This window comes from Nicotiana tabacum, chromosome 11 (genome assembly GCF_000715075.1).
Source record: "Nicotiana tabacum cultivar K326 chromosome 11, ASM71507v2, whole genome shotgun sequence".
Lineage (NCBI taxonomy): Eukaryota > Viridiplantae > Streptophyta > Magnoliopsida > Solanales > Solanaceae > Nicotiana > Nicotiana tabacum.
This window is the reverse complement of record NC_134090.1, coordinates 169808667-169827697: the sequence shown is the minus strand read 5'-3', so window position 1 is coordinate 169827697 and position 19031 is coordinate 169808667. Positions and strand designations below refer to the sequence as shown.

Here is a 19031-nt window from a genome sequence, read left to right as displayed (position 1 = left end):
GATATGAGCGACGAACGAGGCGTTATATATGTATCTAGCTGATTGAAGAGATAAAAGTTCGAAGAAGATTGAGTCTAAACCCAACACTAGCGAGAAAACTTAGGCAATATGTTACCCACTAAAAGTGGTGAATGTAATAGCTTCCTCCTTTCCTTGCCTTTTATTTTCTATCAAGCCCGCCAACATCTGCAACTATACTTCTGCTCAACTTTTCTTGATCTCTTGAGGGATTCTTTTTCCTCCTCCAGACACCCTTTCTTAATGAGAAACTCCGGAGTCTCATTAAGAAAGAAAGACAATACAAGCAGTGGAACTACAAATGCAAATAACCAACACCATCCATATCAAAATTGTGAGACGTTACCATATTTACACCTTTTGTCATTTTTTATGCACATGTGTACCTATGTGCATCTTTTATGCACGTGCAACATACGTGCATAAAGGATAGTATTTGTATACGCGACAGACTTTTAATCAGATAAGATTTGAGAGGACTTTTATTCATATTATAAAATCAAAGAAGGATCCAGCTCGAACAACTTTGATAATGATATGAGCAACAAACGAGGCGTTATATGTGTATCTAGCTGATTGAAGAGACAAAAGTTTGAAGAAGATTATTGAGTCTAAGCCCAACACTAGCGAGAAAACTTAGGCAATATGTTACCCACTAAAAGTGGTGAATGTAATAGCTTCCTCCTTTCCTTGCCTTTTATTTTCTATCAAACCCACCAACATCTGCAACTATACTTTTGCTCAATTTTTTCTTGATCTCTTGAGGGCTTCTTTTTCCTTCTCCGGACACCCTTTCTTAATGAGAAACCCCGAGGTCCCATTAAGAAAGAAAGAAAATACAAGAAGTGAAACTACAAATGCAAATAACCAGCACCATCCATATCGAAAATTGTGAAACGTCACCATATTTACACCTTCTGTCATTTTTATGCACATGTGTACCTATGTGCATCTTTTTATGCATGTGTAACACACGTGCATAAAGACTAGTATTCATATAAGTGTTAGACCTTCAATCGGATGAGATTTGTGAGGACTTTTATTTATATTATAAAATTAAAGAAGGATCCCTCTCGAGATAATAATAATAATATACTTGATACACTTTGGTGATTTTTCGACATTGATCTCTTGCAATATTATGGGAATCACCATGATATAGAAACGCGGCTACATCCAATGATTGCTAGGCATGTTGATGCCACAACATTATTTGGAAACCAATACATAAGGATACTTCCAACTAGGTAAAGTATCGATCAAAGAACAAGTACTAGCTTCCGCTCCAAGACTACATCATTCTATGAGCAACCTATACAGATCGAATGGCCAAAAGCTGCATGGTGGATTAGTCATACATTTATATAGACACAAAAATTATTTGAAGGCTTTTATTGATCTTAGGTGAATTTCTATAGAGAATCTAACGATGAAGCCTTCAATGCCAACAGTACCACCATTGATATTCAAGGCATAAGATGGTTAGTCCCTAAATATTGGTATTAAGTTGCTAGCATTGACTCTTGGAATTTTTAGTGCACTGTTATTTTGGACATAGTTATTATATTTAAATTAAGGGTAATGTCTGCGTACACATTACCTTTCTAGACCCTCACTTGTGAGATTATACTGATTAATTATTGTTGTTGTTATTGTCGAAATTCAAGAAATTATTGTTAAAAGGGAAACTTTTAAGTTACTTAAGCGTCCGACCAAAATATGAAAGAAGAAAGAAGAGAGTTTACTCGATAAACTTCATACACTCCACGAGTTTTTGTACACCTAGAAAAATAAAATTGTAATCGAATTTTAACATAGGTCATCCAACATTTAGTATAAATGATGAAATTTTAACATAGTTCATCTATTTTCGCATAAAATAATTAATCAATTCAATTCATGCAATTAAAAAGGGGAATTTTGGAGCAACTATAAAGTTGTCTTCGTATGACCTATAGGTCACTGGTTTGAGTTGTGGAATCAGCCATTGATGGTAGACCTTCTGCATCATATCCCCTTGGGGTTTGGCTTTTTTCCCGAACCGTGCGTAAATGCGAAATACTGCATGTATTGAGCTGCCCTTAATTAATAAAATTATAACCCTTGCATGATCTACAACATAGGAATACGAGGAACTATGCATCGATAAAAGAGAACTCAAATTCGATCACGAATCAAACTATACAAGAATAATTAATTAAAAAAGATTGGGAGTATGTAATCTTAATAAACCAAGTATACTAACCGATTTTTTTTCTTTCTTGCAAACGTTGCTGAGCGATATTTACTTCAAATTGACTGCCTCTTCGAACGAATTTAACTGCATGTGGGCTCTTTTCTTTGCATGTGCCCTTTTTCCTTTTTCCTTTTTCCATTTTCTTTCTTTTTTCTTTTATGCTTAAACTTTGGAGTTTTTTTCTTTCCAAAATTAGTTTACACGGCATTTGCATCTATACCCGTTTTTTGTGTCACGTTTTAACTTGTGTCCGCTTTGCAAAAAAAATTACAAGCGTACCCGCTTTTTCGCATAACTTCAACATACGGGACTGAAGTAGCAAAGACAATCACGCAAAACTTCAGCATTCTAGTAGACGGGCCTAAAGTAGCAAGTGTGCTGAAGTTTTTGTTTTGTAACTGGCGAACTTCAGCTCTAGAGCTGAAGTTTTTGTTTTTGTAACTGGCGAACTTCAGTTTTAGAGCTGAAATTTTTGTTTTGTAACTGGCGAACTTCATCTCTAGAGCTGAAGTTATTTAGTTCATTTGTAAAAACTTCAGCACTATTTATGTTTGTTTGGGATCTTGGTCATTTGTATTTTTTTGTAATTATGCAACAAGAAAAGATAACGAGAGTATGCACAAATCTAATAACTCATCATCATTCACTGATCAGTAAAGTCACCAATTTCAACAAAAATCTTGCAACTGAAACTAACGTGCCTCTGAACTAATTGGTTACATCAGCAAGCAACATAGTCTAAATTTACTATTACATAGCTTTGAAAGAAGAAAAAAGGGAATGATAGTACAAGGGTCAAAATACAGATGACCAAGATCCCAAACAAACATATACACCAAGAATCTACTCATCTAATATAGTTACAACTAGTTATTTAGTTCATTTGTAATAATTTATAATTTATTTTTAAATAATCTGATAAACATATTTATGGCAATCATCTCATAAACTGATGTTCCATAACAGCACCAACGGAAGAAAGGGGGTTGAAGTTATTTAAAAAGTGGGTACAAGTTAAAAGTTTTTAAAAAAATGGGTATATGTTAAATGGGGGCGACCAAATAGGACGCCCCGTGCAACTTTTACTGTTGCACCTGCCTAATTCATTGGCCCATATTGTTCCTTTCCACTTATTTGCCATTGCCGACCAAAATGTATTAGTGGCGACTTTTGTATTGCCACACGGAAACCCGTAACTGAAGGTTATTTGTGGCGATGTTTTGTAGTCGCCACTAACAGAACATATTTTGTGGCGACATAGTTGCCACAAAAGGTTGGAAAAAACGCTACAAAAAATTATTCCATAAGAACAAATATTAGATGGGTCGCCACTATAAATGTCCTTTAGTAGCGACTAAAATTGCCACAAAAAATATTTATGTATAATGGCAACATTGTTGCCACTATAAATGTCATTTAGTGGCGACTAAAACTGCCACAAAAAATATTTATGTTCAATGACAAAATTATGTCGCCACTATAAATGTCATTTAGTAGCGACTAAAATTGCCACAAAAAACATTTATCCATGGAAGACACAATTTTTCTGTAGCGACTTTGCAAAAGAAATTGACATTCTGTGGCAACATATACATCGCAACAGTTACTAATTTTTTGACAAAACTATATCGCCACTAAAAGTTATTTTCTCAGCAATTATAACAACCAAAATTATATACATTTCCATGCCAGTAGGAACCTAATTCTCTAAAATTTCATATAGAGATATTCATATCAATTAACTATCAATACTAAAGCAACCAATAATGCTTGACAAACACCAAAAGAATTTCTCAAGCCGAATATTATAAATATTATCATTACTAAAAAGTCAATTACATATATACTACCCGACACTTCATTGTGCATATACATATCCCAAAAAAGACAAAATATTAAGTGCCTTGTAACTACTCCTTGCTCCACACCATCCTTGAACGATACCACTGTTTAAGTGCCTTGTCCCTGCTAGACAAAAATAATATATATAAGGAACACAAAGTAAATTTGTTCTATGCTATTTCAATTGTGAAATGAAATGGCACAAGTGTAGAACATAAGTTTTCAGGCAGTAAAAGAATGAGAATACAGAAGCATCACGAACGAAACAGATCAATAAATTTTAAAGAATTATTGGGTCCTAAAATAAAAGAAGTAGAATGGCTATATACATTAGGTTAAATTCCCTATTTCCCTTCTAGTTCATCTGATGAAGTATTCAACAATGTAGAGGCATCTGAATGCATAAGGACTATATAAAAATCCTTCTGCCAGAATCTTCTCCCCAAGTCATTATTGGCTAACGGATTTGTTACAAAAACTCTGCAGAATTTGCTTTTGAGGCAAAACCAGGGAGCAAGCATTTGTTGAGTTCAACGGTATTGAGCAAGACTAGATAGAGTTGAAGATCCAGCTTTCCCTGGAATTTCAGGCAAGACTTGTTCTCCAAGTGCGATGCCATGTGCACACAGAGAGCAAGATGACGCACACCTCATGTTACCACCAAGGTAACACCATGTTGACTCGTTCTTCTAAGTTGGAATTTCCTCGTTCCAATGCTCGGATCTGAAAACATCGCTTTACATAATACAAAAGCCATTTCATAAGCTCGCTTCAAAATACAACAGCTCTCACCAGATTTTGCAGAAAGTTGGCCCTATAGCTTCTTCTTCTAACATACTTGTGGATACACCCTACCTTCCATGTCTCTCAACCCAAACCTTGCCATAAAACTATGACTCAAAATAACTACCATGTTCCAAAGAAATTTATAAATTAATGTGCAGATGCTCATTCTGTATACACAAATGATCGAATTGTGATATATGGTTGATTTGGCAGAGTACAAGAATTCGTCTTACATTGTGAAGACTACTATTCTGCCACTCAAGTGACCATCTTTAAGAGATTACCAGTGTGCTGCTAAATCATGTTACAGTTATAGGTTTCCTCCAGTTGGGGTCTTTTTTTGTCAGATATATATCTTGTTAAAGGTTTAAGGGGAAACTTCCCAAAGATGTACATTTCCTTGGTTTACATTTTGCGACTAGGATAACTAAGGCTCAAAGAATTAGATTAATAGAGTTGTGTCCTGGAAACCTGTACATGTATAGCAGCAAAAATTCTCAGGTAAATCACTTGATGTTTCACATAATTCCATTGAAAAGTAGTTCGTTTGTCTTGGCCGAAACAGTATGCTTGGAATATGAAGTAGTGAATCTCCTTAAAATTGAACCGTAAAATAATCAGTCCCTCTTCAAAAGAGATGGAGGGTATATAGATTCTCATTATTCTGACCCTTCTCTGATCATATTGGTATTGAATACAGAAACAACAACACGGTGGTAGGTATGTTGATAACATTCATTCTACACCATGTGTAATTTCTTCTTGCACACTAAGTCATACAAATCTTTCTATCGGGAAAACCTAGTCTTATCTACTGTGATAAGAAAGCGCTTACAGGCATAGTTCCAATAAGCTTTCTAATAACTTCAGCTGAACAAGGTAAGTGAAACCGAGTGGTAGCAGGGGAAAGATGATAGTTTTCACAATTTTCGTATTGAACGGAATAGACAACTGTGAAGTTATAGCATTTCTTTGTGTATTGGAGAGCAGAATTATATGGTACAAGTGATGTGGGCACCGGTGGAATAATCGAGATGCAGCGCTAGCTAATAGGGATAACAAGCAGGTCTATTTAAGAAAATGACACGGGTTTCAAATGAAAAAGAAAATTGTTAAAGCTCGTCTTTCTCTTAGATTTGTGTATCAATCTAATATTAGTATAACAAAAAGTAAATTTGTTCTAGAAAGAGGCACCAGATCCTTGAAAGTTGATTTGTGCTGGTAAGATTGGCACAACCTTAAGTTTCATTTAATATGTTTTATTATGTTTTGATTTAAATGATTATGCATAAATGCAGGGTCAACTCCAGGAAGTTGATCCAACAATCAGTTGCTTTTCTTCTAACAGCTTTGGTAAGATTTCAGTTTGTCTTCACACATATTTTGCCCAACTTCAGTTCCATTAGATTCAATTGCAAGGTTCCTCAAATATTGTCCTGCTAAATTTTCGTAAACTTCCCGACATCTTCTAAATTCGAAACTTTTTTACAATCAGGATAAAGTTGTCTCAGCATCTTCTAACAATTTGTAGAACTTTGTTGCATGTACATTTGGCTCTTCATTGTCCTCTGAATTATTATTATTATTATCCTCCACATTTGTATATCCACAAGCATCGTGAATCATTTCAGTAATATTATCCTCTTCAATGCTATCATCTTCCGCTTCATCACTAACTGCAGTATTAGAAGTTTCAACTCTAACTAACACTTCTCCATGCAAGTCCCACACTTTATAAGAATCACAAAAACCCTTCTTCAATAAATCTCCTCTTACACCAACCCTTAGCTTGAACACGGTATTCATACACCCTTTACAAGGACACCGAATCATAGTGTTCACCGTTGGTTGACTGAATGCCCAATTAAGAAAGTTGTCTACTCCATCTCTATATCTTTGGTCGACTCTATTCCTAATATTCAACCAACTTTTATCCATCATATCTATATTAAAAAAAAAATAATTTACTAATTAAAAGGGGAAGGATTATAATAATCAAAATATATATAATAATTAACATATAACAGGGGTATTCAGACAAGCAGTCACAAAAACACATTATTCAAACAAGAAGGAAGTAGTCTATTCCAGAATTACTAATACGAATTGTGTGCAATGAAGAACAAGTTCAAACCAGGGTAAGTAACACTCTATGAAACTACAAAAATACATGACCTTAGTAATGTGTTGATTAAGTTTCTGCCAGGTAGTATGCAAGATTGACAACTTCAACAAACAATATTCAGAAATCATATAACACAATTTCTTTCGCTGGACGAGATCAGAAGATAGTTAAACGGGCAGAGAAATTACGAGGAAAAAGCATCTATGGTGATCTTCTGCTTCTTTGATCACTGTCAAGTCTTTAGGTAATTAACAATATCAGATTCATACTATTCCTTTAAATCTCGAACACGACAAGGAAGAAGCACGCTATGGGGTACAAACTGAACACGACAAGGAAGAAGCACGCGATGGGTTACAAATTCAAGAAAAAAGCAACAACAACAAAATTAACAACTAAAATCATTAAACCTACAAAGCCAACCAATGTATATCATTCAAACAAAGGCCATGCAAATTAAATACATTGTACCTGCTTGAACCATACAAATTGCTTACCTGAACAACTAGAAATAAGCTTCCTCCCTGATCCTTACGAAATTACAGGACAACAACAAAAACCCCAGTGTAATCCCACAAGTGGAGCCTTGCGAAATTACAGGGCTTATGCAGAGAAATATCAAACTCGGTCGGAACCTAGTCACTGCACTGTGAGACGGACAGTGATTTTTGACTTTGAACACATTCCTGCAAGGCATAAGCACAGTAAGATACAATATTAAGGAAGCAGATGACATCAAATAGGAAACTGATAATTTGAAATTTATCTAGTCTCATTAACAGATCTGTATGATGATATTTTGAGATTAAACGAACTTAAAGCAAGTACTTTTTCTCAAAGTTGAAGAAGCTTTGAATCGACTTCCGCAGTAGTGGTCTTCTTCTTCGCACACTCTGATTCACAAATTCAAACCAAAACTCGTCAAACCAGCTTCCAATCTTGAGATTTAGCTTCAAAATGAAGTTTCCGGCAAGTATCAGAAACACCCAATCGAATTCACATTCTGATTTGAGGGATTTCGATTTGGGTGAGATTTTTGAGGGATTTCGATTTGGGATTTTTATATCTGGACATATTTCTAACAAGAGAGGACCAATTTTGGGTTTCAATTTGGAATTTCTAGCTATAGAGGACGGATTTTGGGCGTTTCACTGTTCTTCACATCGAGTCGATGTGTTAGAGATGAGAGTCGATGTGTTCTTCACTTCTGTCTCTGGAGTCTGGACCGATTTTAGTGTTTCTTTTGTTATTTTAATTTCTAGCTTACTTCTTTTGTTATTTTAAAAGGTAATAGGAGCTACCGGTCGCTGCAATTAATATTTAGCGGCGACTGCACAATAGTCGCCACAATAAATATAGAGCCAAAATTTTAGTTTCAGCAGGTTTAGCTACTTTAGAGGCGACCCATAAATAGCCGCGGCTAAATATATTCAAATTGTGGCGACTTTTAAAGTCGTTGCTGATAATATATATTTTGTAGCAACTTATAGGGTTGCTGCTAAATGTCGCCACTAATTATCCAATAATATACGATATATTTACTTTTTATATTAGATATAAAAAATTGTGAGAAATTTAAAAACTTGTTTGTAGAAGTTGAAGCTAAAGTTTTTTATTTCAAGCTAAAGCTGAAATTAAAATACAAATTAAGAACTTCAACCGGAAACATTCCAGTTGAGAGTGTTTATCTTAAATAGCTTTGTGTTGATATTGGCGAGCTTAGGTACCCTACAATGTGTTATGTCGAGGAAGAGGCAAACCCGAAAATAAAGGAAATAAAGAACGCCAAATTTTAACGTGGAAAATCTTTCAAATCAAAGGTAAAAATCACAGGATTACAAAGATCCAAAAAGCTCTACCATAACAATAAGAGGGTTACAAAAGTTCTCCAAATTGGCTACACAACAAGTGCCAAATACGGAGCAACAAGAGCAATAAGAGCAACAACTTGAAGAAAGAGGAGAATCCACAAAACGAAGCTGTTGTTTGAGGCTCGAAATCAGATGCTACAAGCCTCCAAATCCGATCTTTACCGTTCAAATCAAAGATCAAGATGTCACGAACACTCAGTCAAAATTTCAGCCTGATCCAACGATTAACGAATCGGAAAATGTAATTTGAAATTGGCTGGTCGGAATAAAAATCAGCAGCAAAACAAATACTTTTCTTCTCTCTTCTCTCTTGACGAAAGCTCTCTACCACTTTTATGTTCTTAAGTCTTTCAAAGACTTGTATCAATGAGCATAGAATAATTCTTCAAGGTTGTCCTATTTATAGATCATGAGTGATGCTTTCTCTTAAAGCCAAAACCCACTCAAAATAGTAATAAACACCGAATCCAATTCCGAATAGGAATGGGAACCAAAAGAGAATAGGGTTAGGTCATTGGGCCTTTGGCTGGACAACATGGGCATGAGCCCAACACAATGATATGATAGCCAAAAAGAGGTACCCTACTTAGGTACCGTCTTAAGAAAAATCACAAAGTAAACAGAGGAAGACTTACAAGCGAAGTTCCACGTCTCCGGAAACCCTGCCGAGTTCACCACAAGGTGCTCTGTCCGCGCATACAAGTAGCTTTCCCAAAAGAGGCGATTAGCCTTATCGTCCATCTTCACCACCAAACTCTTGGTTCCTCGATAGCGCATATGAATTATCGTACCTCGAAGAAAATGAGGGGCAAAGATGTTGAGCATGTGCCCTAGGGAAATTCCTCGGCCGGCCAGCTCCGCATACTTGATAAGCATAAGAAAGAGATTGTATTCATACAGAGAGAGTTGGGCCGGGCACACGTCATAGTAGCGGCAGAAATCCACCACCAGAGAAGGGAGGGGAAGCGTGTACCCAATAACAAAGGGATATGCGTAAAACGCGCAGTATCCCGGGCGGTGCAAATGCACTATATCCTTCCCCGCCAGTACCATTTCGATATGAGCGGGGATTTCCCACTTGTCTTTGAGCGTCGTGATCCCCGCCTCATCCATAGTGGAAGGAACGAGCGTCGGTTCATCTCTGGCAGGGCTGTTAAAATCAGTCCTCGCCTTTCCCGGGTGAGGAACCACCTCATCCACCGTCGGGAACCCTTCATCTTCCACCACCTCTACTCCCTCCTCAAGTATGGATACGTTATTCTCCGGCATCGGAGCACCAACAACCTTATAAGAATGGGAAGAAGTACTAGCCATTTGTTGTCTTTGATTGAAAGAAACGAAAACTATGAAGGGAAAAAGACAATGGTCACAGCGAATTCTAGCAGAAGTAGAAGTATGAAGGGCTAGAGAAGGAAGAGAAAATTTCAAGAGCTCTTTCTTAAAACAGTTGAAAAAAGCAACATTCAAATGAGAGGCTCACCCTCTACCTATAAGGGTATAAATGTCCTGAGCGGAAAAATCAAGAGCCGCCAATCAAAAAAATGGAAAGGGCACAGAAAACGACACGATGCCTGGGAAACGTGCGTCATAATGACGTTTGAGAAGTATTTATGACATCTTGAATTGATGTGACGGTCCAATTCCGAACTGACGTAACGGTCCGATGCAGTTCTTGAAGCATCACGTCTCTATCTTGCCATGAGGATCTCGCCCCTTGTGTAAGGCAGTCAGATTTTCCCATCTTTTTGAATCAGCAGAGTCCGCCCATCGAGCTCGCCAAGAGGCGACCCAAACAGGCGGATGGACTAACTGTATAGGTCAAAATCTGTCCACACGTAGATCGACGCTAAAAGGAATGGTAAGGGGTCGACTGAGTCGTGGTCGTATTCACAAAGCATAACAACGATAAGCACCTTGGCCATTGCCGAGATCGATCCATCACTAAGCTTGTACGGCGAAACATGTGTCGTAATGCTTGAGGGGAATAATGAAAAGAATAATCAAGAGAGGATATTTTGGTTAAAGATCGTTGGACAAAGGGTAACATTGGTAGTATAAATGGAAGGTAAGAAGGTAGGAAAGGGGGACTGATTCCCAAAAAAGAGGAAAAGGGAATAGAAGAATAGGAGGAGACCTCCAACAACAAAGCAAAAGTCTAGACTTTGGCTGAAAACCCTTGTAATCATCATCGCTGAATCAATAAGGATAGATATCATAATTGTCAATGGCATTTCTTCCTCTCCCTTTTTGCTCTTACAAGTATAAAACAATGTATCAAAGATGTAAGTTTATCATTTACGTTTGATGCCTTTTTATAACCTTAAGAAAAGCTATATAAACTCGATCTCGTTCGATTTTCGTGTTCACTATGCTTAGATCTAGAGTTAAAGGATAAATCACTTAACTTTTTAAGAGCAAACACAATACTCTTTTAAAAGAAGCAAACTAAAGTATAAAAATTATATGTATAAAAGATTTATAACTCAATACAGAATTTTTGTGAACGTGATTGCAATGACATGATCATTTATATTTTATAATGGGCATTTGGCAAAATTTGAAAGCAAGTTAAGTTGCCCTAGGAGAATTTTTAGTGTCAACTTGTACGGAGGAACTTGCCACCTTCAAAGCCTTCTTCTCCAACAACAAAGTGTACGCAGACCTTACCTCTACCCCAAGGTAGAGAAGTTGTTTCCAAATAGACCTCCGATATCCTTCCCTCCAAGAACTTCTCACCTTGCTCTTGGGGAGACTCGAACTCACAACCTCTTGGTTGGAAGTGGAGGTTGCTTACCGTCAGAGCAACCCCTCTTGTCCTTCAAAGTCTTCTCCAAAATCAAAAAATATTACCTATGCAGAAGACGTCTTCTCTCAAGTTCTTTTGGAATATTTCTACAACAAAATTTGTAATTAAGACAATAGTCTGTTTTAAGTTAAATGGACAAGTTATTCATTTTGTTATTTTTTTTCTTTCTATTTTAGTCGTTTTTAATCAAAATAGCGGGTAGTGAAGGCTCATTTAGTAGACAGCGAGCGAGCTACAAGCACCTTCTCCTATCAAAATGAGATGCAGCAACTACACGGCTATCGGGCTCATCCAAGGCGTATTTACGAAAGTAGCAGGAAACTTGACCGTCAAGTTTGAAAAAAGCTGGCCAAGCCTGTGTCACTACCAATTCACGTTCTTTATACATGTATATATTGTATACATACATTTAGCTCAGCAATATCGACGTCACATAAGCTCGGTCAACAATTAAATGCATTTAAAACACTAGTTTTGAATATGATTAGGTGTCTAGATGAAAATCCATGGAGTTGAGGAGTTGGAAATAGAATTCCATACAAGTACAAGTGTTGTTTCACCACTTTCAACATGCAATGGGAGTATTAGGGCACCCTTATCCAATTCTAGTTTGAATAGGATTCAAGACGAATTCAAGATTTAAACTTTATGGGTTCAACATTTATGGCTCTTAGTATTGAACTCATTATATATTTAAAGTTATGAGTTCATATCTACAATTTATTGCGATTTTAGTAAATTTTTGCACATCAAATTATGCTCTGTGTCGATAGTTATGGATTCAATTGAACATGTTGCTTTCATATCTACAATTTATTGCGATTTTAGTAAATTTTTGCACATCAAATTATGCTCCGTGTCGATAGTTATGGATTCAATTGAACACGTTGCTATATGGCTAAATCCGTCTCTGGATTCACCATGTCAAGGGATAACCTAGAGGTACTTTTTTACTGTAACTATAACTCTCATTTGAAACAATGTTAACATTTGAAACCACCTTAAAGGGATAAGTAAAATTGATTATGGATAGGTGGGAGAAGAATTATGAATAGCTAATTATCACTTTTAGTCTGTGGCAGAAACTATTTATATTTGGTAGCCGAAAAAGTATATAAAATATGTATAATTTTTGCATACAACATACATAATGTGTATATATATACAAAAAATATATAAATTTTATACATTTTTTCGGCTATTATTTTTAAAGTGACTATACAGTGTCATTTTTCCAAGAATTATTGCTTTCTTTACAAAATGATAGCATCTAAAAATTTTCTATTTACAGCCGAATCGAAATTCTTCGCCTTACCAATAATGGCCAAAGACTTCGAAAGCAAGTTGACCAAAGAAGAATTTTTAGTGTCAACTTGTACAGAGAAATTTGCCACCTTTAAAGTCTTCTTCAAACTAGAACATATGAAGTATTTTACTTGAATGAGGTATTATTACTTTTTGCCCGCGCCAGAAACTATTTACATCTGGTAGCCGAAAGTGTATAAAATTTGTATAATTTTTGTATATAACATACATAATGTATATATATACAAAAAAATATACACTTTATATATTTTTTCGACTATTATTTTACAACGACTATACAGTGTCATTTTTTCACTTGATAGGCCTATTATCCATTTGGAAGCATCTAAAATGCAGAGCACGTCTTCTCTCAAGGTTGCATTATTTAATTTTAATAAGGGAATTAATTAGTAATTGAGACCTATATACTGTTTGTGTAATGGACAAGTTGATGATTTTTCAATCCTCAACAAGACACAAAAATACTCTTTCTATCACAAATTGTAATCATGATTTTGTCCTATTCAAGAATTAGATTTTAGCACAAGTTTCTTTAGGTTCTGAAAAAAATTTCCGTTTCAGTTTACTATGGCAGCATTTCGCTGTTACTAAAATCCAGAAAAATGATGGCTTTCCAAATTTGAAAATAATCTGACTTGAACTTCTCATTTAGCATTAATTACACTTTTGTAACACAAATGTTATGGTATGTTCAAGATCACAAGTTTGAAATATCTTTCTTTCTTAAAGTTTATGTCTAGTAAACTATGTCACATAAATTGAAACAAGGGAGTATTAAAGGTGTTGAATTCAAAAGAAATGTTCTTGAGCGAGGGTCTTTCGGAAACATCTCTACCCCTCCAGCGTAGAGGTAAGGTTTACGTACACTCTACCCTCCCCAGACCCCACTTGTGGGATTTTACTGGGTTGTTGTTGTTGAATTCAAAAGAAATGTCTAACATGCCAAGAAATGTGCAACTTGCAAATATAACAATTTCATATTGATTTCCATAATATATATTGCCCCTCTTCTAAGTAGTCTAGCTATGATTAAGGCAAAGAGCTATATCTAGTACTAGCTAGCTAGCCTGCAGGCCTGAAGTACTAAACATGGCTTTCCTTTGCCTAATTATTCTTCTACCTTTGTTAGCTATGTCAATGGAGAGCACCACCATCACCAACCACACTAAACCTGGCTGCCAACCGAAATGCGGAAACATGACTGTTCCTTTCCCATTCGGGATTGGTATAGGTGCCGGTTGCTCCATAAACCGTAAATTCGCCATCAGGTGCGATACCTCATTCGATCCTCCAATTGCATATCTCAACACTGGAGGTATGGAGGTCCTTGACATATCAACTAGCCAAATACGTGTCAGAAACACCTTCACAGGCAGCTGTTATGAACAAAATGGCGAACTAGCTGAACGGAAAACTATGAGAATCGACACAGGAGTGCCATTTTTCACCTTATCTGATAAAGATAACAGGTTGACACTCGTAGGCTGTGATGATTTGGCTTTAGCTTCTGGTCTTTCGTTGTATGAAGGGCGTAATTTTAGCATTGGATGTATAACTTCGTGTTCAAGAAGTGTGGATGTGAGCAATGGGACTTGTTCTGGGATTGGTTGCTGTCAAGCAGCCATCCCTAAGGGACTGATGACCTTTTGGGGGATAGTGACTAGCATGCTTAACCATACTAAGGTCTGGTCTTTTAACCCTTGTGGCTATGCTTTCCTTGGTGAGCACGAGAAGTTTACGTTTCGGGGTGCATCAGACTTAACAGACCCGAATTTTGTAAGCAGAATAGTGAAAGATGTACCTGTTGTGATTGACTGGCAAATTGGGAATCAGAGTTGCAGTGAGGTTAGAAACTCCACTGCCTATTCATGTAAGGAACATAGTCTGTGCATTGATTCTGAAAGCGGGCGTGGAGGTTATCGCTGCATTTGTGAGGAAGGATATGACGGTAATCCTTACCTTACTCCTGGCTGCCAAGGTTTGTGTTCTAGCCTAATCTATACATGCACATATGTTCACTTTAACTTTGGATTGTTACAGTTGGCAGGATATTTCGCAAGTCTGGACTTTTTGGAATAGATCGCTTTAACCATAGATCTCGAGTTTAAGTTCTACAAATGACGAATACAGATTCGTCGAGCCACTGGATTTTCGAACAAGAAAAACTCTATTTTCTCACAGTTTAAGCAAATCTAGACGTTGCAACTTGCATAAACATCAACTGCCTATTCATGAATTCACGTTAGCAGCAATATGCGAAGTAAATAAATAAATAAATAGAAAACAGCATTAGTGAACTCCCTCAACCCCACCCCATTCCCCAAACAAAGGGGTAAATTTTACTTTCCAATGCACTAATTTGAGTATTCTTCTAACAGATATCGATGAGTGCGCAAAGAATCCTTGTGATGGGATTTGCAAAAACACTCCAGGAGGATTTCAGTGTTCCTGTCCAAAAGGATATTTTGGAGACGGTCAGAAGGGACGTGGTTGCCAGAAGGAGCGTGATCTCCCTATCTTGAAGTTATCTCTTGGTATGTAAACAATTACAATGCAGAATGATTAGCTAGGAGTTCCACATTTGGGTAGTTCTACTCGTGTAGTCTGTGTGTTGGAGATGCAGGAACAACAACAACAACAACAAAAAACCCAATATAATCCCACAAGTAGGGTCTAGGGAGGGTTGCGTACGCAGACCTTACCCCCACTTTGAAGGTGGAGAGGTTCTTTCAAATAGACCCTCGGCTCAAGTAAAGATGAAAAGAAAGTAGCAGTAACAAGCAGAAGAATGCAGGAAATAACACAGGAATAGTCATGGTAAACAAGGGGAATAAAGAATGAAGAATGAATGCCAAGATTTACATGAAAAACTCTTTTCAAATAAGAAAAACAAAACTATGGCTGATGAGCAAAATATCACTATCGTAAGGAGATTTTACAAACAGTACATCTGTAGACTATCCAATCTTATTCATGTTCCACATAAACTATCTTCATAAAAAATGTTTTGAGCAAGTCAGATGATAAGTGCAATTTGATTGCATACTGACCCCTTTTCATCTAAAGCTGACCAATATTTATCTTTTCTGGTATGTGGCTTCTAGTTGCGCCTTCTCTGGCTTGTGTAGTCATTGTTAGATGAGCAAATCCATCATCCTTCTAGTGGCGTGGGGGACGAGGGAATAACATGAAAATAATCACAACAAACAAGGAACACCAAAATTTACATGAAAAAAACCTTCTCAAAAAAGCGGAAAAATCGTGCAGGAGAAGCAAATATGGCTATACTAAGGAGATTTTACACCAGTACTCAAAGCATCACAAATTTTTTGAGGCTATTAGAAGAAAATAAAGTCTTCTAGTGGTTGTAGAAGAAAAATATGTCCTCCGATTCAAGAAACAGTGTCAAAAAGAAATGGCCCAGTGCTTTCTGATATTCTACTCTATTGATCAAATGCAGGTTTAGGTCTTGGATTATTGTCACTACTGGTTAGTGTCAGTTGGATATATTTCGGTATAAAAAGGAGAAAAATTTTAAAATTACGGGAGAAGTTCTTCGAGCAAAATGGTGGTATGCTATTAAAGCAGCAGACATCGTCGAATTTAAATAAGGTGTTTACCGTTGAAGAGCTTAAAAAAGCCACCAACAACTTTGCTAAAGATCGCATCCTTGGAGTAGGTGGAAATGGCATAGTTTACAAAGGGATTCTACCAGATCAACGCATAGTTGCAATCAAGAAGTCTAAACAGCTTGAGCAAAACCAAATAGAAGAGTTTATAAATGAGGTGGTAATACTCACTCAAATTAACCACAGGAATGTGGTGAAACTATTGGGTTGTTGCTTAGAGACCGAAGTCCCTTTATTGGTCTATGAATACATATCTCATGGTACCCTTCACCACCATATACATACCAATGGAGGAATGCCTTGGCTTTCTTGGCAAAATCGGTTAAGAATTGCTGTTGAATCTGCCGATGCCTTTAGTTATCTCCACTATGCAGCTTCTACACCTATCCTACATAGAGACATCAAGTCAGCAAATATACTACTAGATGACTACTACACAGCAAAGATTGCTGATTTTGGGGCTTCAAGGCTAAGACCTTTCGACCAGGCTGATATGAGTTCGCTCATACCAGGAACATTGGGTTATCTAGACCCTGAAGGCATACAAATGGGATTGTCAGACAAGAGTGACGTCTACAGTTTTGGTGTAGTTCTTGCTGAGTTATTAACGGGAAGAGAAGCTATTGATCTCACTCTACCCAATAAAGAAAAGAGCTTAGCTGCATATTTCAAAGCTTCTGTGAAGGAGAATCACTTATTTCAAATTCTCCATCACAGGGTCTTAAAAGAAGGCTCTTTGGAGCAGCTTACTGCCATTGGTGAGCTTGTGGTTAGATGTCTTAACACAAATGGAGAAGAAAGACCTACTATGAAAGAAGTGGCAACTCAATTGGAAGGATTCACTAAATATAATAGTCGTTCTTGGGCTCATCATGATCAAGAAAACAATCAACTACAAATGGGAGAAATGATCAGTGAACAGGAGGACCTTTATAGTGTACTAATGTACACTTCCACCAATTATGATACATCATCAAGTGATCAACAAAGCACTGAAATTAGCGTGAAACGTGAAAAAGACCCCCTCTTTGATGACTAATTATTGAAATTCCATAAATTAGTGTATTTGCATGCTTATTTGATCATTCATTCATGCAAATTAAAAACCTAACAATTTAATAGGATATTTGTGTTTTTATGTGATCAACTTCCATAATTTATTTATTGCTTAATTACTATGATGTACTAGCGGTCTCTACATGAGTATTTATGTAATTTTTTTATCATTGGCTTTGGCTCTAATCGCTTTCTAAAAACCCATTAAAGAAAGAAATGGTTGCTTGCCTCACATTGTTCCTTCCTCTCATCCCATGTGATGTCAAAGCACTGTTCCGGTGCTGTAAAAACAGGAAACTTTTCAAAGAGAAGAATACATCGACGACCCTCTAGACTAACCAAAAATTCTTATTTAGATCACCGAAACTTGGGGTGAGAAATTGAATACTTTAAGTAGTCCAAAATTATTCCAAGTAAACCCCTCAAAAACAGCTAGCAAGAAATACAAATTTTTTTAGCAACTCTCGGATGAGGTGGAAAAAGACAAATCAAAAAACAAAACAGCAAAAAGTAAAAAGAACTCCACCAACATAGGAGTTCACACACTCCTGATCGAAGTCTTGAGAAGGAGTGGTGCATGAGTGGTGCAAACTGCAAAGGAGTAGAGACAGATGGTGTTGGAGATGGCGAAGGAAAAGATTGAAGTTTTGTAGTTGAGAGGCTGGGATCCTCCAAAATCGGAAGTGGTATTTGAGAAGATTTTCACCGGTAGAAACGCATGGTAATGATTTGCCAGCGATGGAAGAAAAAGAATGGCCAAAAAATCATGGTTAACTTTAGAAAAGGGGAGATAATTTCCTGTAAAAATTCTGGCAAAACTTCCATATTTTCCTGTGAAAGTCTTTTTCTATACACGCTCAATTTAAATTAGAAAACTCAAGTTCTGACATGTTAGCATAAAGGGTTCATTAGAACATATCTGACAACTTGAGATATTTCACAACTATAATCAGTTGCCTAAATAAAAATTACTGGATAATTCATGGGTAGAGCCAATGAGTGTGAACAATACAAGTTCCCATTAACATCAATTAGTTGATTAATATAAAATTAAAGTATATAGTAAAGGCTCGAGTGTATAGAAAAGACCTCACCGTTTAACAAGTAACCATAGAAACAGAGGAACCCACTATTTAATTTTTTATTTTTTTAATTTACTAGGCTTTTCATACCTAGGAGGATATGTGATCAGAACTCTATTTAGTATTCCTCCTACAATCATTTATATTTTATAATTCATTACAACAAAACAGGCAAGCTGAGCTCGTTTTCAAAGCATATAGCGATGGTTGAAACTGAGACCTTATGCACCGTCACAAACAGCAACTAAATTTCA

General features: G+C 36.6%; 1 protein-coding gene and 1 long non-coding RNA gene across 2 annotated transcripts; one reads left to right on the top strand and one right to left on the bottom strand.

Annotated features, from left to right (window-relative positions):
- Window positions 1-4043: 4043 nt before the first annotated feature.
- On the bottom strand, window positions 4044-8269 carry LOC107818629 (uncharacterized). Its single transcript, XR_001655473.2, has 3 exons — window positions 7836-8269; window positions 7505-7693; window positions 4044-4219 (listed from the first exon to the last, which is right to left on the bottom strand). It is a non-coding gene; the product is annotated as an uncharacterized LOC107818629 (long non-coding RNA).
- A 4309-nt stretch (window positions 8270-12578) lies between these two features.
- Window positions 12579-17782, top strand: LOC107818611 (wall-associated receptor kinase 1-like). The gene is made up of 4 exons (XM_016644656.2): window positions 12579-12626; window positions 14073-14988; window positions 15389-15544; window positions 16471-17782. The coding sequence occupies exons 1-4, from the start codon at window positions 12579-12581 to the stop codon at window positions 17676-17678; spliced, it is 2328 nt and encodes a 775-aa protein (XP_016500142.2). The 3' UTR covers window positions 17679-17782.
- Window positions 17783-19031: the final 1249 nt, after the last annotated feature.